This window comes from Gymnoscopelus microlampas (assembly GCF_963454915.1).
Source record: "Gymnoscopelus microlampas genome assembly, chromosome: 9".
NCBI classification, from domain to species: Eukaryota; Metazoa; Chordata; class Actinopteri; order Myctophiformes; family Myctophidae; genus Gymnoscopelus; species Gymnoscopelus microlampas.
Window position 1 is genome coordinate 47,141,493 of NC_139946.1, and position 21,081 is coordinate 47,162,573.

Genomic DNA, 21,081 nt, shown 5'->3' on the forward strand with positions numbered 1-21,081 from the left:
TGTACAAAGGATTTATAGATATTTTAGGAATGTTTTACAAAGCATGTTAAACATGAACAAACACATTAACAGACAGTTGTAAATGATGAACTGTCTTCACTTTACTATAGGGCACATAATAACATGTACTAACTTAGGATTTATAGATACTTTAGGAATGTTTAACAAAGCATATGTTAAACATGAACAAGCTACCAATAGCTTGTATATATTATGTAACATCAGTTACAAATGATTTAATAATCATTTACAGATGTATTATACATGGCTTATTCATGAATAGTTACAATACCTTTATAGATGATTTGTAACCGTAGTTATAAAGGTTTTAGTAATCATTTACGAATGTCAATAAACAGGTTGTTAATGATTTGTTAATAGTCTACAAACTGCTTATAAACGTTTATAAATGCTTTAGAATGGGTCATTATTGTAAAGTGCTACCGAAACTCGAGGTAATATTTGAAGTTTAAGGGAGAGGTGGCAGGTCAAAAGTTGAAAGTCTACAGCAAACACCTCTCCCCCTGACAGAATGACTGAATCTACTAGATTCACTGATGATCAGGGTTCATTATGACACAACTTTTGAGTTTTAGGTTATTGTTAAAAAACATCTGTTGGAAAAAAAACATGCAACAGATGGTTGGAGAGCAAACAGAGGGATGTTTAATGTTATCAAAACACATATTCGTTATTGTCATATCTTAAAGTCATGTATCAATTTCAGAAGTCCAAAACTAGCAGTTTTAATCAAGCGTATGAACCTGGCTCAGAGTTCAAACAAAATAAGAGCAATACACTTAAACACAGAATTGATTATGAATATAAAGACAAAGGCTAATGAACTAATTGTTTATGAGTGAGTTAGTCTGCAGAATCTGTAGTGGATGTGTGTAAAGCAGTGGTTTTCAAAGTGGGGTCCAGGGGACCCTCATGGTTTCTTGAGGGGGTTCTGAATGTCCCCTTACATTTCTGTAACTCCCGAGAGTGTACAAAATGGACCCCTAATGGTCCATTTGTACACTCTCAGAGATATGGGGGTCATTGAAATTAAAATGTCTTAGAAGTAAGGAGTTGGATGATGGATGCAAACCAAAAGACAAACAAGCCAAAATGTGAGAGGGGAGAATGAGAGACTCCAAAAGTAATGAAGACTGCTGTCACTATGCGAGTCAGGAAGGAGTGCAGGACAGAAAGACCAAGGCAGACTAGTTCAGATACATGGAGTTTTCTTGTTTTTATTATGGCAAAAACCAGGGAACACAAGGAGCACGAGAAGGACTAGGAGGGCACTTGCAAGTTTCACTTGTAAAAGCACAAGAAGAAAGCCTACATACACCGAATCAAGGAGACTAGATCAAACACTAAGATACTCACAGACAACTACATACAACAAACAGACTGGCTGTGAAGGGCAAACAGAAGCACATTGGAGACACAGGTGCTTATCTATGGACAATCAACACACGATTGGCTAGGGCTAAACAAGACACAGGTGAACAACATTTGCAAATGACATGGTGAGACAAGACAGGTAGCAGCAAACAGGAAACACTCAGACATCACTACAGAACAAAAGGTACACAAGTGTAAATTAAAACTAGAACTAAGAAGATATATTTCTAAAATATGTAAAGAAACACAACTGTATTGTAAACCACCAAGTATAACTAAGAAACAAGGAACACAACAGTTATTGTTAAAAAAACATCTGTTGGAACATTTTTCTCTGCACCCAGATTTACTCTTTCATTGAGAGCAAACAGAGGGATGTTTAATGTCATCAAAATACAAATTCGTTATTGTCATATCTTATAGTCATTAAATAGAGTTGCATCTTCCATATCAGTGTGGCTCAGGAGATATACAGTAAGTAGATTTACTGTACTGTACTCTACTTAAGTACAATTTTGAGGTATTTGTACTTTACTTGAGTATTTCCAATTTCCAAAACTTTTACTTCTACTCCACTGCATCTCAGAGGCAAATATTATACTTTTACTCCACTACATTTATTTGAACACTTTAGTTACCATGCACTTTGTAGATTCATTAGTATTAGAAAAACATACATTACCCACTACAGCCCTATATACATTTTGGCCATTTGAAAATAGCCGATCTACACGCTCACATTGCGTCGCGATGCGACACATTGTGAGCTTATAGATCTGCTATTTTCAAAATATTTGTATACATTTGAAAACTCTAAATGGGACATTCTGCACAATGAGTACTTTCTACTTTTGGTACTTTAAGTACATTTTTATCCCAACACTTTTGTACTTTTACTCAAGTACATTTTGAATTCCAGACTTTTACTTGTAACAGCGTATTTTTATATTGCAGTATTGATACTTCTACTTAAGTAAAACATTGGAGTACTTTTTCCACCACTGCATGCCGTTAGAGCAAAAGTCCTTAACGTGTATTTCCTTACTTAAAGGACAACTTTGTTTTTTTACAACCAATGTTTATGTTTTAGATTGTAATTAAAGTAAATAAAAGATGAGTGTTAAAAAAATTAAATTTACTGCTATCTATAGTTTTAGCAATTTTCACAATCTTTTTTACAGTGTTTTCACAGTGGGCGGGGGCATTCTGTCCGGTGGCTAAATATGCATTTTTTTTATCACATTAACCCCGCGTTTTCTTTATTATTATTTACAGTAGCTCTTCTAGCCCCCAATAACTCACATCTGGCCATCTCAGACAGCCGGACCTTTTTTATTGTGTAAAAAAGGCATATTTAGCCACCGGACAGAATGCCCCCGCCCACTGTAAAAAATATCGCAAAAAATGCTAAAACTATAGAAAGCAGTAAATGAAAAAAAAATTACACTCATCATTTATTTACTTTAATTACAAGCTAAAATATGAACCTTGGTTGTAAAAAAACAAAGTTGTCCTTTAATGTTTAGATGTTGTGTTGTTGTTGAGGCATCCCCAGGCGTCCTTCATGGCTGTTACCCAGATTAAATGATTGAGACCTGAAGCCGATTCTACATGTCTCCTAAATCCCAACAGTTTTCTGAAAAACCTATGTTTCTATATCAGTGGTGCTCAATCTTTTTCATATCAAGGACCCCCAAAATTATATGTATTTGGCCCCGGACCCCCATCAAAATATTTTGTTCCAGGGACCCCCAGAAGCAAAGATTTGAGTTAAAAATGTTCGCTTTAAAACAATATATATTCAAAGATTTGCACACATTTTCACAAAATTTCTAAAATAGCAGATCTACAAGCTCACAGTGCGGCACTCCGTTTCGCGCTATGAGCTTGTATATCTGCTATTTTTGAATAGCCAAAGTGTAAAATAAAGCTTTTTAGCTCAAATCTAAAAATGACACAGTTCCAGGTCTTAATGGGTTAAATGATTGATTGTTAGTAACCAAATGGACCCTACAGGTCTGTAATTTCAGAGAGTCCATTTTGGTTCCATTTGTACACTCAGGAGCTATGGGGGTCCGTGGGCCTAATGGCTACCAACCTGGGGGTCGTTGAAATCATTGTTGTTTATCGTTTTCATCATTGCTTACAGGTGACACAAAGAGAAGCACACAGATAACTGCTGTGCTGTGTTCTCGTACTGACCTCTTTATATAAACCAACCACACAGCAGCCTGCTGTCTGTCTCATGCATGTCTGCTCCTGCTACTAATAATCACTTTTGGTCTGTCTGTCTGTCTGTCTGTCTTCCTGTCTCTGTCTCTCTCTCTCAGTCTGTGTCTATCTGTAAATGTCTCTCTGTCTCACTCTGCCACACACACACACACACACACACACACACACACACACACACACACACACACACACACACACACACACACACACACACACACACACACACAATATCACTTAATCATTATTGTACAATTTCTAAAATTGCATAAAAAATGCACATCTTTAAACACTTTAAAGGTTCAGTATCGTTTGTACTGTATTTATTCCATAGCCTTCCATGCATCTCAGAGCAAGTGGTGTACGTCATCAGAGCAGTGGTATGTTAGCTATACGTTTAGCACTCTGTGCTGTGACGTCTGGCCAGCAGAACGCATACACAGGCAGGTATTACAACTCCCTTGGTGAAGCGGGGCTGATTTAAACTGTTGTGTTTGAGCGATGCCGCGTCCCTAATGTTCCCAAAGATCTGTCTTTCCTCAGCCAGCCATGAGACCGAACCGCCTGCGATATATATATATGGGCTGAACGGTGACAAACAACAGAAGGAACATGAAGTCACTGGTGTGGGCAGCAAACTAAATGTCATTTGGCGGAGGCAATGGCCAGGAGCTGTGCTCTGCTCTGCTCTCGCCTATACGGAAGATTTGAGCGCGGGTGTGTTTGTAGTTGTGTGTGTTTTGTGTTGCGTTGCGTGTTTGTTCCACAACATGCAGATCACAGGCCAACCGCTATACCCGTGGTTCTCAAAGTGAGGTCTGGGGACCCCCAGGGGGTCCTTGGAGGGGGTTCCAGGGGGTCCCCAACTAAATTTGTGAATACATTTGAACCCCTTTATCCATATTTTGTACGTTGGATATTCGAAAATTGCAGATACATGTTTAAAAGCTAACAGTCACAGCGCTTGTACATCTGCTATTTTTGAACATTTTTGAAACATCTTGAAATTGTTGAATAATTTAGCTTTTTTTTTTAACCCATTAAAACCTGGAACGCATCTGTGTCACTTTAGATTTCTTTGGCTATTCAAAAATAGCAGATATACAAGCTCATAGCGCGGCACCGAGTGCCGCGCTATGAGCTTGTATACCTGCTATTTTTGAAAAAATCGTGAAAACATATTTTTTATATTTTTTTCAAGTTAGGATTTAGAAAACATTTTTAAGAATCGCCTCAGGTCTTAATGGGTTAACACAAAACTCTTCTCGGGGTCTCTGGCACAAAACATTTTCCGATGGGGGTTCCGCGGCCAAATATATGTCAATTCGGGGGTCCTTGACATGAAAACGTTTGAGAGGCACTGCGCTATACGATGGGACGCACATGTGTGACACCGCTGATTGACTGCTGCCGCTGACTTCCTGCGTCTGTTTTCGGAGAGTTGTTATTAATGTTTCCGTAGTTCGATGACAAGGCGAAGCGGGACAAAGTGACACGGAGGTATACGCGTTGATTACTGTTCCACTGTTTCCGTGTTGGAAGCAGTTATTTTTCCCTTTTTCCACTTTGGCATGAAGGCAAGAGGGATTTCTTTTTTTGATCAACTTGTCTAGTCTTAGTGCGCTTTCTAGGCTCCGAGGTTTTTATGGTCAAACCTTTTTTTCATTCCATGACTGAACAAAGACAGGAACGGATGGCGGTGAACCCATTACGCCTTCTTAATAGAATCCCCGCCATATAATGAAACCCAGGCAAACCGCAACTATAAATGCTGGTCAAGTCGTTTCCAAAAACACGGCTGGTAGCTGATGATAAAGGCCTGACTCTCTCCGTCACACAATGGTGTCGCACGGGGAAAATAGCCGATCTACAAGCTTGTAGGGGTAGGCTTTGACTTTTTACAGGGGCCGGTTCCGAATTATAGCCACCTGTAAGTGCTCTTTTAGAGCGTTTTTGAAGGAGAGTACGGATTCACATGTTTTTATGACTGTTGGTAGGGCATTCCACATTTTGGTGGCATAGCAAAGCAATAGAACAAACGTAACCCCTTGTTTGAGCCAAATCTGGGTTGAACGTGATTTGTGGAGCTGTTTGTGATTTGTGTTGTGATTGTGAACGTCTTTGACGTTTTTGAAGTATTTTGACAGGTACATGGGTGTCTTTGCGGTGTAGTGTATCTTGTAGACCAGGCCCATTGCAAGTTGTTGTACTCTGTCCTCTGCCCTGAGCCATCCCACCCTAGCAAAATGAGCAGGGGTTAGATGAGTTGAAGATGTAAGGCCAAGAAGTAGCCTGACCAGTTTGTTTTGGGATGTCTGGAGCCTTGTTTTTAAGGGATTTGTGGTGTTGTGGTACCATGAGGTGCATGCATAGTCAAAGTGACATTGGATGAAGGCTCCTGTTAGAGTCCTCAATGTATTCTTACTGACCAGAGAGGAGATCCTGTACAAAAATCTTGTTCTTTGGTTGACTTTTTTTGATTACTTTAGTTTTTCACTGGAAAGATTTGCCTGCCTCTAGTTTGCCTCGATGCAGAGTACAGATCCTAATAAATCCAGGGATGAATAACAATTCCTTTTGTAAAACGAGACTTATACATTAACGTTGTAAAACAGTATAGTGGAACATCAACATTCAAAATAAACAATAATAGTTTAGTGTAAATGAGCTATCATCACAGGATCAATTAACCACTTAAACTCCATATGGTTGATTTGAGTGCCTCAGGCCTTTATCCTATATTGTCTTTTCTGTTTTCTGTTATTTTGGGGAAAGCTTTCGCTGAAAATAGCCGATCGACAAGATCTACTATTTTCAGCGAAAGCTCTCCCCGCGATACGGATGCTGTTATTGATCGGTACATACTTTAGGACTTTCGTATACTCACCGATGCCAGCGTGTTTGGCGGTATCGGAGGCATTTCCGATACCGGTGTCGGTATGGAAACAACAGGTACTATTTTTGGGCCATGTTCCAGTTCCAGCTCATATATTTGAAGGGGGGAACGTGAGACGGAGTAAACAAACACGAGCCTCATCCCTGGCGTTCGGGGATGATGCTCCTCCTGCCCCAGAGACTGGTCAGGCTCAAGGGGATAAAGGCCGGGGTCAGAGGTCGAAGGGGTGACCAGCTGCCGGAGAGTGAAGGTCACCAGGTACAGATGTTCGATGTTACCGGGGGTCGGAGTGATGCATGCTGGGTATGTCACATCACCTAAATCCGTCCATGTGTTGTTGCCTGACCCCTGAACTCTGACCTCTCTCTCTCTCTCTCGTAGTATTTTTTTCATCTGTTATTGCAGAACCCTGGATGGAAAGAGGGAATTCTTTTTACTGGGAGAGGAAAGTGATCCCCTCACCATTAGAACCAGCAGATCTTAACTGCAGATTTACATTACACAGACACACACGCACATTCTGCAGCTCCCTAAAGGCAAAGAGCTCTCTCTCACACATGCGTGCGCGCGCGCGCACCCACACACACACACACACACACACACACACACACACACACACACACACACACACACACACACACACACACACACACACACACACACACACACACACACACACACACACACACACTTTATTCCCATATTTGCACACACGCACATACGTTTGTATACGTTTGTATTACTATGCTCATAGCGCGGCACCGAGTGCCGCGCTATGAGCTTGTAGATCTGCTATTTTTTTTAAAGCGTGAAAAACATTTGTAAATGTCAAATGTAAACAAATTCTGTATTTTCAAAATGTTGCGTTTTTTGGGCGGATTTTGTTAGTATTTTTTCGTGTTTTGGTTACTTTATTTCGGTTTTAGGGTTAGGTTATTTAATTCTTATTTTTGCCTGATTTTACAGATTTATTATCAATTTTTTTTTTTTTTTTTTTCAAAAAGTGGGGGGTATGAAATCACGGATCTGTGAGAGTGAGGGTGTCGCGTCGTACGCACAGTGAATGGCCCCAACCCCAACCCCAACCACTAAACCTAACCTCTAAATGTCTAATCCTAACCATCAGCTTGAACCTTTTACTAATTGTAAAACTAACTCCACAAATATGTTTTAAACATTAAACAACCATTTCTCACATTGTCTATTTCTGGAAACCTCATATGTCCAAAACTGTCCACTTTTCAGGATTAAAATCCAAAATTAGCAAAAGTAGCAGATCTACAAGCTCAAAGGCTTGGAGCTTGTAGATCTGCTACTTTTGATGCTTTTGTGTGACGCTGTGGTATGATCAAGAAGGGCGTTCATTTACCAAAAAAAACACAAACAGTTAGAATATGGAGATAAGAAGTTTCTGCCTGACAACAACGATACACTTCTGGGGACATTTGTCCCTCGCAAGTGTGGTAATACAAGCGCGCACACACACACACACACACACACACACACACACACACACACACACACACACACACACACACACACACACACACACACACACACACAGAGAGAGAGCGAGAGCAATGAACCTGATCTCTACCTCCTCTTTTGTATCCGGTGTCACTTTGGGCACTCCTTGCCCCGCCCACCTGATAGCCCGTTTTCCCAGGACCCCGACTTCCTGCATTCACCCCGTTCCCATGGCGACTAAGCTTTAAATGGGCGAGAGAGAGAGAGAGAGAGAGAGAGGGAGAGCCCTTCCTTCGCTGCTATCAGCCAGACTTGTCAGAAGCAGCGAAATTCCCAGAGAGTGACAGACAGACAGTGTAACAAGGAACCGACAACACACTCCCTCCTCCACTATCTCTCTCTCTCTCTCTCTCTCTCTCTCTCTCTCTCTCTCTCCATGCATCCCACTTCTCCTCCACTCCACCAGACTTTAAGTCTTTCAAGTGTCACACCAGCGTTTCCCTTTCAGACACTCCTTACCGTACACGCCTACCCTGAGAGGCTGTCCACCCAGTGACACACACGCACGTGCGCACACACACACACACACACACACAGTGGTGGAAAGTAGCAAAGTATATTTACTCAAGTACTGTGCTTAAGTACAATTTTGAGGTATTTTTACTTTACTGGAGTATTTCCTGTAGGCCTACTTTTACTTCTACTCCACTACATCTCAGAGGCAAAATATTACTTATACTTTTACTCCACTACAATTATTTGAAAACCTTAGTACTTTGTAGATTATTACAAAACATACATTAACCACTTCGGCCCTATATACACTTGAAAATAGCAGATCTACAAGCTCACAATGTGTCGCAATGCGACGCATGGTGAGCTTGTAGATCTGCTATTTTCAAAAAACGTTTATACATTTTATTCATTTGAAAACGTGTAAAATGGGACATCCTGCATAATGAGTACTTAATACTTTTGGTACCGTACAGTTTGATAGCAATACTTTTGTATTTTTACACAAGTACATTTTTAATTCCGGACTTTTAATTGTAACAGTACTTCTACATTGCAGTATTGATACTTTTACTTAAGTAAAACATTCAAGTACTTTTTCCACCACTGCGCGCACACACACACACGCACACACACACACACACACACACACACACACACACACACACACACACACACACGCACACGCACACGCACACGCACACGCACACACACACAGCGAGATAGCGGTGCTGTGAGTGACATCCAGACAGGCTTCTGAAAGGCACAGCGGAAATGTTCTTTATGGTAAAGCGATGAGGTGTGGAGACACAGGACTGATGGTGGTTAAAGCAGCGATACGCTGTTCAAAGGCCCTTCACCCCCCCCCCCAGCCTGTTTTCCTTTCCCTTCAGAGGGATCCATGTGCTTCAGCAGGGGCTCCCAAAACTTGTTCACCTCCAGACCCAGAAGAAGAGATCGAGTCTCTCTCCCCGGGAACTCCCCAAACTTACAAAAATACGTCATGAATGAACCACTTAAAGGGATAGTTCACCACCAAAATGACTTTGTTTCTATCGATTAGTCACCCGCATAGAGACTTGAATTCATGGATATTTTTTTTGTTTTTGTTGCATTCCTAAGTCAATCAGTTGATGACCGGCAGCGGTTCCGGTAGGAGACACTCGAAATGTGTTGAACCGCTGCCTCCCAAACCGCTGTCATCAAATTATTGGCTTAGGAATGTGACACAAACATTAAAATATTCATGAATTAAAGTCTCCATGGGATGACTATAATCGATGGGGAAAAAAAGTAATTGTTTGGGCGCACGATCCCTTTAAGCCCTGATTTCATAGTGGAAAATAGCAGATCTGCAAGCTCACATCTTTGCTGTGAGCTTGTAGATCTTCACTGATATATCTTCACAATTTCTTAAGTTTGTTCTTTTTCTTTTTCAATCTGTTTATTTACGGTTGTATTGGACCTGGAACGCATCTGTGTCACTTTAGATTTCTTTGGCTATTCAAAAATAGCAGATATACAAGCTCATAGCGCGGCACCGAGTGCCGCGCTATGAGCTTGTAGATCTGCTATTTTTGAAAAATCTTGAAAAAAATATTCCCCCAAATATTTTCCAATTTTCCCCCAAAAACTGTTAGGATTTAGATGTTTTTGTAAGAATCGTCTCAGGTCTTAATGGGTTAAAAGTTTAGACATTTCTGAAATGATTTTGGAAAAATCTTAGATTTTTTTTTCTCAAACCTTTGGAAAACCATTTTTTGGTAGGGGGGGGGGGGGGAGATAACAATTCAAATAATGTATAGTTAACAAAAAAAAAGTAGATATTATTACTCCCATTGTTTGGGAAACCCCTTGTTCTACAGCCCAGGAAGGGGGCGTGGCCTCTGTGATGTTTTCCTTATATACTCTTCAGAGGGATCCATGTGATTGTGGCGTATAGGGGCCCGCCAGGGGCCCCGCTACGCCACTCATTTCCTCTGGACTGCAGGGGCCACGCAAAGCTCTCATTTCACATCTTCATATGTTCACAGGGGGGGTGGGACCAGGGTGTGAAGGGAGAGGATATTGTGCGTGCGTGTGCGTGCGTACGTGTACTTATATTACTATAGAGTATTGTACGCATGAGGGCCAAATGTTAAAGGGATATTTCACTTTCAAAACTATTTTGGGTCATTTTATCGTCTACTCAGGCTTTTGTGAGCCCCCCAGACAGTTTGTAAGTTGCTTGATTCAGTATTTAGATATTTGATATTCATTTTAACTCTTTAATTATTTTTTCCTTTTTTTTTTTTATTACATTAAAGGTTTTTCATTTTCCCCAAAAAATATTAGAAATACATGAAAAAAGTAATTGAAAATTGTAAATATTAGGACAATATCAGTCACCAGAACCAAGGATGGGTGTTTCTGATGAATCTAACATGGTTAAAATGGAGTTTGAAGTTATGTATATGTATATATATTGTATAGGAAGATGATAAAATGAATATCAAATATCTAAATACTGAATCAAGCAACTTAAAAACGGTCCGGGGTGCAGACAAAAGCCTGAGTAGACGATAAAATGACCCAAAATTGTTTTGAAAGTGAGATATCCCTTTAGGTGTAGTTGCATTTTAGAAACAGACGAAGATGAAGCGTCCTCTCATTTTTTCCAGAGGTACACGACACAATTATTGTGACGCCACTTTGGTCATGTGACGTGTCATTCGACACTTGTCGTTCCAAGCATAAATTGGCCTTTAGGCTTACAAAATATTCAGAAAATATTCAGATTCATATTATTAGGATCAGTCATTTAGAGGTTATTTAAGGCAGTGGTTCTCAAACGTTTTCAAGTCAAGACCCCCAAAACGATATATATTTGGCCGCGGAACCCCACCTGATGAAAATGTTTTGTGCCAGGGACCCCCAGAAGAGAAGTAGCAGAAACAAAATAGCAGATATACAAGCTTGCAGCACGGCACGAAGTGACACGCTGTGAGCTTGTATATCTGCTATTTTTGAACAGCTAAATTTCTACCCCCCCCCCTGGAACCCACTTTGAGAGCCAATGATATAAGGGGTCGGGGGTTGGAGTTATATGCCTTGAGGCATATAACATTTTCACGCTTTCACTCAATACAAAGGAGTGTGTGTGCGTGCGCATTGCGTGCACTAAAATGACAATGTGTTTTTGTGTGTCTTCCTTGGCATTGCGCCTACACTTGTTTTACTTACGCGTTAGTTACGGTGCGCCTACACTTGTTTTACTTACGCGTTAGTTACGGTGCGCCTACACTTGTTTTACTTACGCGTTAGTTACGGTGCGCGGTACATATGTGGAAGGCTACGCCTCGCTACATTGTGGAAGGTGAGGTTTCCGCCAGGTTTCCTCCATATGTGTAAGAACTGTAGACCGTATTGTCTACAGTATTGTTCCCCAATCTACCCAGATGATGATGATGGGGCCCCCCTCTCTGAAATGGTGTGTGTGTGTGTGTGTGTGTGTGTGTGTGTGTGTGTGTGTGTGTGTGTGTGTGTGTGTGTGTGTGTGTCTCTACAGGAGAAGCCGTACAAGTGCAGTGAGTGCAACAAGGCGTTCAGTCAGAAGAGAGGCCTGGACGAACACATGAGGACACACACCGGGGAGAAACCCTTCCAATGCGACGTGAGTTTCTCCCTCCCAACTGTCGACTGTAAACACATCCCGTTATCCCTGTCTGTGTTTGTCTGTGTACTTGCGTGCATTTTTGCATGCGTGTGTGTGCGTATGTGCGTGTGGAACCTGTGTGACCCTTGTTACAACATTAGAGTGGTTATATCAAGTGGCATAACTGTAAATACTTATTATAGTTATGTTGGGTTTGGACTAGTGACCAGAAATTGCTAGGATCGACTATGGAGCCAGCTACCATTAATGACACCAAAATAAGCACCACAGCACAGTTGTACTCTTTGGAGGGTTAAATGCAACCACTTCCTTTTATTAACACAGAGTGTAAATATGAAATAGAAAAATTAGAAAAACATACAAATACTTTTACCTTAGAAAATACAAAATACAAAATACAACCCGGGTTATCAAAAACAAAACAAATCCTAATTGGCCAATATCTAAATTCAATCAATCAAATTCCCCTTAGTCTCTGTAATCGATGTTCCGTTCACACCACTATTGATTCAATTCACACCACTGTGCATGTGATGTGGTGTGTTGGTCCCACTGCACAGTGGATGTGCAGTGGAGGTTGATTTGTCCTACCACACTGTATTGGATTCAACCTTCTTTCTTCTGCATGCTATTGTTAGTTCATCATCTGGTTCATCTCCATTGGGTTGGGTAGCTCGCCATCAAGGTGTGTCATCAAGGCAGAATCAAACTCCAAGCAGTTCCAAAAAACCTGACCTACAATAAGTAAGGTCAGAATGTATTCATTTCCTTATATGGTATAGGGGTTTATAACATAAAATAAAGCTTAGCTTCATTCATGAAATTAACTCTTATTACTCACATCAACAGGAATTACAGTTTAACCAATAACATTAATTACTGTGAAATTCCATTCATCAAAACAACAAAATTAATTAATCAAATTCAAATAATCAGGACAATTACAAATAAATCTCTCTTCACATAATAATGGCATAACATTGCTACACCAGTATAAAACATTTGCTATGTTGGCTACCTCCATTAGTTAGTGCAGGGAAGGCAGCCTATACAGACGCATGCAGTAAAAATTTGCTTTTCACCAAAGTGCATCCTTTTAGTGTGACAAACACAGGATCAGAGTGTTTAACACTACTCTCCAAAACATTCAGCATGTCCAGCTATTCATTGATACAGTAAACATCAACCTCATTCATATTACATCATCACCTCTAAGTTAGCATCAGCATGCTAGCGCTAGCATTAGCATGCTAACGGTTACAGCTTAGTCAATGGCATAGTCCTGTTTATATTAGCATTAGCGGCTAGCGTTAGCATTAGCATGCTAAACGTTTTTAGCACATTAGCACAACAAGCCTCACCATGCTGGTATATCTCCTCTAACTTCAAACACGAAGTCAGGGCTCATCTGGTCGCACCCAGATGAGTGGTTTTATGTATAAACAGCTTCGGGACTGTTTTTAGCTTGACTTTATCACTTTTTAGTAACTTTTAGTCAATATAGTGGCTTCTGGCTCCACACAGCTCTGCTGTCTGTCTCTCATGGGATGAGGAAAAGGAAGTCACATGCTCTACACCATTGGTTCTCAAAGTGGGGTCCGGGGACCCCCAGGGGTACTTGAGGGGGTTCCAGGGGGTCCCCAGCTAAATGATGGATAGGAACCAAATGGACCCTTATGGCTCTGTAACTCTGAGAGCGTACAAATGGAACCAAATGGACTCTAACGGGTCCATTTGGTTCCATTTGTACGCTCTCAGAGTTAAATTAACATTAATTTTACAATAGGAATTGGGGTCCCAGAGATAGAGATGCCATTGAATGGGGTCCATAGCTTAATGCAGGTCAAACTGGGGGTCCTTGAAATTAAAATGGTTGAGAATCACTGCTAGAGAGCCGTAAAAATCTTCTCTTATGGGGGTCCCTGGCTTATCTTTTTGAATGGGGGTCCGCGGGCTAATAAGTGTCAATTTGGGGGTCCTTGGCATGAAAAAGTTTGAGAACCACTGCTCTACACACTGGACTTAGCTTGACTCAACAGGAAGTGACATGTTCAAAATAAAAGTACTATTTCAGAATAAGTGCTTGTCTTAGCTGACGTTTTTCTGCATAATGTTTACTCACTGGGCATACTCATACATGTTTATATTTCTCAAACCTGGGTTACACGTGCGTGTGCGTTATACTAAATGTCCTCACACGTTGTAGGGTTTGAGAAATAAGACGTTGTGAGGACCATTTTCCTCACAAGAGAAATAGTTGTTTTATGGTCAGAAAAGGTTTTAGGAGGTAGACATTCAGGTTGGGGTTAGGATTAGGCATTTGGGGTTTAGTTTTAGGGGTTAAGGTTGGAGTTAAGCCTGATTTAGGCCACTGAGATACTGAGATGTGTGTTGGTGTCGCGCACCAAAAAATACGGGAAATTAGGGGGACAAATCGGGGACAATAGGGGACATGTCCATTGTGTCGGACTTCACATTCGGCAAAATCGCTGTCCTAAAATGTTGTTGTCCTCACAAGCTAATACAAAGTGTGTGTGTGTGTGTGTGTGTGTGTGTGTGTGTGTGTGTGTGTGTGTGTGCGTGTGTGTGTGTGTGTGGGCAGCAGCCTCTGGCACGAGGCCAGACATGTGCACGCGTGTGTGTGCGCGTGTGTGTGTGTGCGTGTGCGTGTGCGTGTGCGTGTGCGTGTGCGTGTGCGTGCGCGCGTGTGTGTGTGTGTGTGTGTGTGTGCGTGTGTGTGCGTGTGTGTGTGTATCATAGATAGCGATCTGGCTCCTCTGAAGGGGCCTTGGTGGGTTGATCTCACGTAAACACATCTCGAGGATCAGAGAGCAGAAATTACCTCTACTGCTTATAATACTGCTGCAGTAATAATTATTCTCAGAGACGGAGATGGGGGGGGGGGGCAGAGCACGCAACGAGAAGATTGCACAGATGCACGGCAAAGGGCCTTTCTGAAGGTTTTTTTTAATCCTACATTCTAAATCTTTTACGGTATAATAAGGTTTTGTAAGAATAATCAAAACGTGCAAATTAACCTTAGTTTTCAAATAATTGTAGTGGAGTAAAAGTGCAATATTTGCCTCTGAGATGTAGTGGAGTAGAAGTTTACAATTACAATCTGGAAGTACTCCACTAAAGTAAAGAAGAAAACCCTCAAAATTGTACTCAAGTACAGTACTTTTTACAATTTAGGCATTTAGCAGACGCTTTTAATCCAGAGAGACTACAGTAAGCAAAGTAAACACGAGGTAATGCATCAAATGTCTAGTAATCTACGATCATAGTTAAACCAATAACCTATCATCAGTCTAAACAGCATGATATCAAAATATAAATAATCTGTACATTGAAACTATACAAACTATAGGATGCCAGGTCAACAAATGAACCTGGCATCTGTCTAAATAACATACCTAACATTTTAATTACATGTTATACCTTTGCATAAGCCTGCAAGGCACATGTACTTGAGTACATGTACTTAGTTACTTTACACCACTGCTTCTCTGTAGCCATTTCTGAAAATTGAAAACATGCTCTCTCTCTCTCTCTCTCTCTCTCTCTCTCTCTCTCTCTCTCTCTCTCTCTCTCTCTCTCTCTCTCTCTCTCTCTCTCTCTCTCTCTCTCTCTCTCTCTCTCTCTCTCTCTCTCTCTCTCTCTCTCTCTCTCTCTCTCTCTCTCTCTCTCTCTCTCTCTCTCTCTCTCAAAAAAGCCACAGTCGTGTCTTAAAGAATGTCTTACATCCAAAAATCCGATGAAATTTTCTTAAACCTTCAGAAGTGCCTGACATGAGGAGTCTGTTCAGAGCGGAGCGCTGCTGTTAGTGGTTACATTTGATGTACCTGAACTTGACGCCACACAAAATAAAAAAAACAACAACCAAAGAAAAAATGTTTCTATGAAGCGAAACCCCAATCTAACGGACTGGACGACATTTCCTTTTCATGATCCTATACACAGTTCTGTTCTGTGTGCACATTCTACCAAACCTTCCTCCCTCAAAGCAGGAACCCAGACATGGCGTGGACACCATGAAATTGCCATCAAACATCCTTTGTTTTTGGAGGGTTTTTTGATGGGGGGGGAGGGGATATTCAGTTCACTACTACGTAAAGTGATATTTCTTTGGTTAAAATACGTTTTAAATAGCTCTATATTCCCATAGTAATCATTGCTATATAGAGTGTTTGTGCAGTAACAGGGGTCTCTCCAGCTTTTTAGTAAACAGAAAATACATTCAATAAATTCATAAAATGTCATCCAATCAGGAAAGAGAACTTCAAATTGGAATTGGAACAATATAAAATTGAAGCTGATCTCCCCTGATAGGAAGAAATGACTGACCCACTTGAATATGTACAGCATTTCCTGTTTATTAACACAGACTGCCAATGACGTAATATTACGTCATCTGGTGTTTTTAGTGATAACGCTAGAGGGCGCTCTTTACCAACCTATGAATGATGCCTTGACTTCGAGAGAAGGAAATTATTAGCTCCCGGAAATGATGTCATCTAAAACATTTTCACCCTGTCCGCTACAATGTTACATTTATAAAATGTATCTCCGATTTCTATTCCCTGATTGTGTTTTTGGTGAAAACGAGCTATATTCATCTGCCGATAATGTTTTTTTCCCGGTGGATAGAAGAGAGACTTGTCTTTCCACCGAGACATCGTTTGTTTACATCCAAAAACATTCTGTGGATCGTCAAAATAAGGTATGACGGCTGGCAGTGGCGGAGGAATTAATTACTGTAATTAATATCTGCCAATGAATGTGTTAAACAACTGGAGACACAGGGAGAGCCCTGTTAGTGAACAAACACTCTCTAGCAATTACAGTATTATTATCAGAATATAGAGCTTTAACTTTTAACAAAAAAAAAAAGGTTTTTGTTTGAACCAAACAACATCACTTTACAGCTCCTTTAAACCCCATACACTTCCATCGTACGACAAATAGTGTAAATAGCAGATCTACACGCTCACAATGTGACGCGTTGCGAACTTGTACATCTGCTATTTTTGTAACAGCCGACATATATAGTTCAAGTGGTCAAACCTGTGAGCTTATAGATGAACTTTGGCCTACAACGACAGGCCCCAAAATAGGGGACGTCAGGTTGAAAGTGGTTCATAAAAAAAAGGAGCGCATTGTCATCTCCATATTGAGTCTTTATCGCAGAGTTAATATCATCTCCATAGCGCTGGTGTTTATTCCTCAGCACAGCCAGGCAGTATCTGTGAGAGCTGCAGATTGAGCAGTGAGAGCCAGAGGGGGCTTTGGGGGGGATGTGGGGGGGACAAGCTGCGATTCTCGAGCCAACGGGTGGAACTTGCAGCTTGAACGGCGGCCAACGGTGGATTACCGTGATTGATAGAGGACGATGGAGTCATTTGTTTAGTGTAAAATGGCTCATTTGTGACGGATGTTAAGTCCAATACATTCCCCCCTCGCTACCGGTGGGAGAGGGGGGGGGGCATCTCCGTCTCCAAGCCCCAAGGCCCCCTTTTTTTTTGCGTGTGATTTACTAATCATCTCCAGTTTCTCCCGGCTGCGCTTCCCGATTAAGGCTCTGGCTGCTTGATATGACTATAAGCCCCATGGCCAGCAGACGCGTTGGCTAAGAAAAGCTGGGAGGGTGAATGAGGTTAAAGGGATCGCGCTTCAAATTATCAATGCCCGTCATTTCAAGCTAGATTTTCAGCTTTTCTTTTGTATCGATTGCAACAGCCACGGCTACTATTTTTTTTTAGCGTGCTCACGTTCCAGGAAAAGAAAGTTTCGATTAGCTTGAAATCCCCATCAAGATATCCACATTCCACACACAGAGCACGTGGACGGAAATGGTACCATCTTATGGTGAGCATTGGTGAGGATGAGGATCCATGTATGGAGATGAGTCCATCTTTACATGCCCACTTCCCGCAGTTTTGTTTTTGTTTGGTCAATGCCTTTTAAAAGCTTTCATGTGGAAAATCCTGGTGGTTTCTTACATTCTGCATATGGTCTCTCTGTCGGGTGGATAGAGAGGAAGTGACCAACCTGGAGCAGTGAGTGGTGTGAGGAGAATCACCTCCTGATGAATGTCTACCATGACCAGGGAGGTCATTGTGGACTAACAGGCTGGGGAGGAAGGGAACCCACAACCACCTGTCACCATCAACAGCGCTGTGGTGTAGAGGGTGGAAACCTTTAAGTACTTGGGGGTGAACAAATACACGAGAAGCTGAAATGGGAGGAACACACAACTGTGGTGGTTGCAAAGGCACAACAGTGCATACATGGACTCAGACGCCTCAAGGGGTTCGGCAGTCCACAAATCATCAAGGCCTTCTACCGAGGGACGATCGAGAGCCTGTTGACAAGCAGCTTCACCAGCTGGTATGGGAGCTGCACAGACATGGTCATGGACCATAAGGCTCTTAGAAGGGTGGTGGTGCGCACAGCCGAGCGCATCGCTGGATGTCGGCTGCCCAGCTTGGAGCAGCTGTGCACTGTACAGGGTTCTCAACGGGCCTGAAAATTAAGGCCCAGGCCTAACTGGGACCTATAACTGGCCTGGCCCGAATAATTAACATACTTTTAGGCCAGGAAAAACGAAAAACACGGACAAAGTGTCATCGTGTGCTTAATGTCCTCAAAGTCACACATCCAACGAGCTTTGAACTGAGCGGATTGGACCTTCCGTTCCAGAGATAGTTTTGGCCATTTTAAATATAGCAAAAGTAGAAGATCGACAAGCTCAAAATGTTTCGAGATCTGCTATTTTTGTGTGACGCTGTAGTAGTCATGTAGGGCATTCATTTACAAAAAATAAAACAAATCTGGAGATAAGAGGTTTCTGCCCGACAGCAACGAGATATCTGCAAAGCATTAATATACTTTTCAGACCGAACCTCACTGAAGGGCACATAACTCAGAAGAGGTGCGACGCCGACGTCACAGCGAACGCCAGTCAGAGCCTATACAGTAACTAAATGCAGCATTAGTTTAGGAAGTATGCAGGGATGTTCAGTGATACAAAACAAGCTCTCCCCCCAGTAATGAGCAAAAGACTGGCTCGTTGTTTACGCCCGCTGTGCATTCGTTGAATGCTCTCTGTGGATACTGGTTGGATTACCCAATTCTAGTGAATCAAACATATGCATAATTCATAGGATGTTGAATACTAAATGAGAGCAAATAGCTCCATAGAGATGCTTTTGGGGGGAGAAAAACATGTACATTGAACAGAGATGATTTTGCTGAGGATTTGAACCCCACCAGGGACTTTAACATATAATATAAAGCAAACTCTGATGAAGGCCTGAGTAGCCAAAGCCTGTCCGTTGGTCGACTGCTGCTGCGGTAAAAAAAAAAAAAAAAGGAAGCATATTTAGTGAGTGCAGACCGTTTCTTTTGTTTGCTGAGAGTCTGCACCCTATAGTATTTGAATACATGGACTTTAATATCTCCCACTGTTCTGTGTCTCTGTAGGTGTGCGACCTGTCCTTCAGCTTGAAGAAGATGCTCAGCAGGCACAAGCTGACGCACAACCCCAACCGACCCATGGCGGAGTGCAGCCTGTGCCACAAGAAGTTCACCAGGAACGACTACCTCAAGGTCCACATGGAGAACGTCCACGGAGAGACGGAGGCCTAGCCTATAGGCCCTGTCGGGAGAGCAATCAGCATTGACTGAGAAAAAAATAAAACGCTATCAGATTACCGAATGTCCGAGAGAAACCCGGTTCAAATATATATATATATACATGGGGAAAGAAAATACCAGCCTTTTGATATTATACACATGCCAGAATATGGAGATGGTTAGAGAGAGTTTTCAATAAGAAAACCTATACTGTAGTTAATAAAGTTTTAAAAGCCTTATAAATGTTAGATATTACATTTACCGGGGCCTTTTGGATCGACCTCAGGAGCCAAACATTTGTCAGCTGTCTCCAGACCTCGTCCCTCTCTCTCTCTCATCTCTGTCACACGGACGTGCTAATAGCCGTGACATTTCCTTAATGAAAGGTTGGGATTAGTGTCTCTATATATGTATAGCCTCACGCGATGCTGCCAATCTGTCCGAGTTCCAAACTTTTTTTTACTGTGACAGCATGGCCTCCTTTACTGTACCTTACTGAACACTTACTGAACAAAACTTTACTGCAACTGTTTGAAGGAGGGAGACCTTTTATGAACTCTTTTTTACGAAGCAGACTCCTTGGTTCTACTGATGCACCATGCACATGTACAGTTTAAAAAACGTCATCGCTTCATTCATAACCGTTCCTTGAGGTTCAAAGTGTCTGCCAAAGAGGCAGAGCTATACTGTATCCGGGAATGCTCATGACATTAAGAACAGTTAAGCTAGCTAAGCTGGCAAGCAGCCTGACTGCACACCTCACAGGGAAAAATAAACAGCTCGACACTTTTTCATCTTCTCTGTAATATGCAGTATATCCAGTGCCTTATTTGTTTTGTCTGCATTATAACAGGGCTTTTACAAAGTGTTACTGTCCAATATAGCGTGCATTGTATGTATTGTGGGCCTGAATTATACTTTTGTGTACGACGGTGGGTCCTGCGCCGAAAACAGCCAATCTAAAAGCTCACAACGGGTCGCGGCGCGACCCGTTGTGAGCTTGTAGATCTGCTGTTTTCGTACAATGCCGTATAAAACAGGCAAAACTGAATGATGTCCTCTGGTTTCTCAAACACAGAGAGAATCCTAAAGCAGATGGCGAGACATTCTCACAGGCTGAGAGAAACTCCAGGAATCGCTGTGTGTTGCCATCCATCCAGTACCTTTAGTGCTACAATGCTAACGTGTCATGGTTTTGTGGGGAAAGCTCGAATTTGGGCTGCAAACAAAACGGGGCTGAGGAGAAACATTGCTCCAGAAGGGCCTACAGTTACATGTTTTCTGTGTC

The 21,081-nt window shown here is 41.7% G+C and overlaps 1 protein-coding gene across 1 annotated transcript in view; it reads left to right on the forward strand.

Annotated features, from left to right (window-relative positions):
• prdm5 (PR domain containing 5) overlaps positions 1 to 19,899 on the forward strand; it is a 101,226-nt gene extending 81,327 nt beyond the window's left edge. Inside the window, 2 exon segments of the mRNA XM_084067124.1 lie at positions 12,048 to 12,152; positions 19,641 to 19,899. Coding sequence (XP_083923250.1) covers positions 12,048 to 12,152; positions 19,641 to 19,805 — 270 coding nt within the window. The 3' untranslated portion in view covers positions 19,806 to 19,899.
• The last annotated feature ends 1,182 nt before the right edge of the window (positions 19,900 to 21,081 follow it).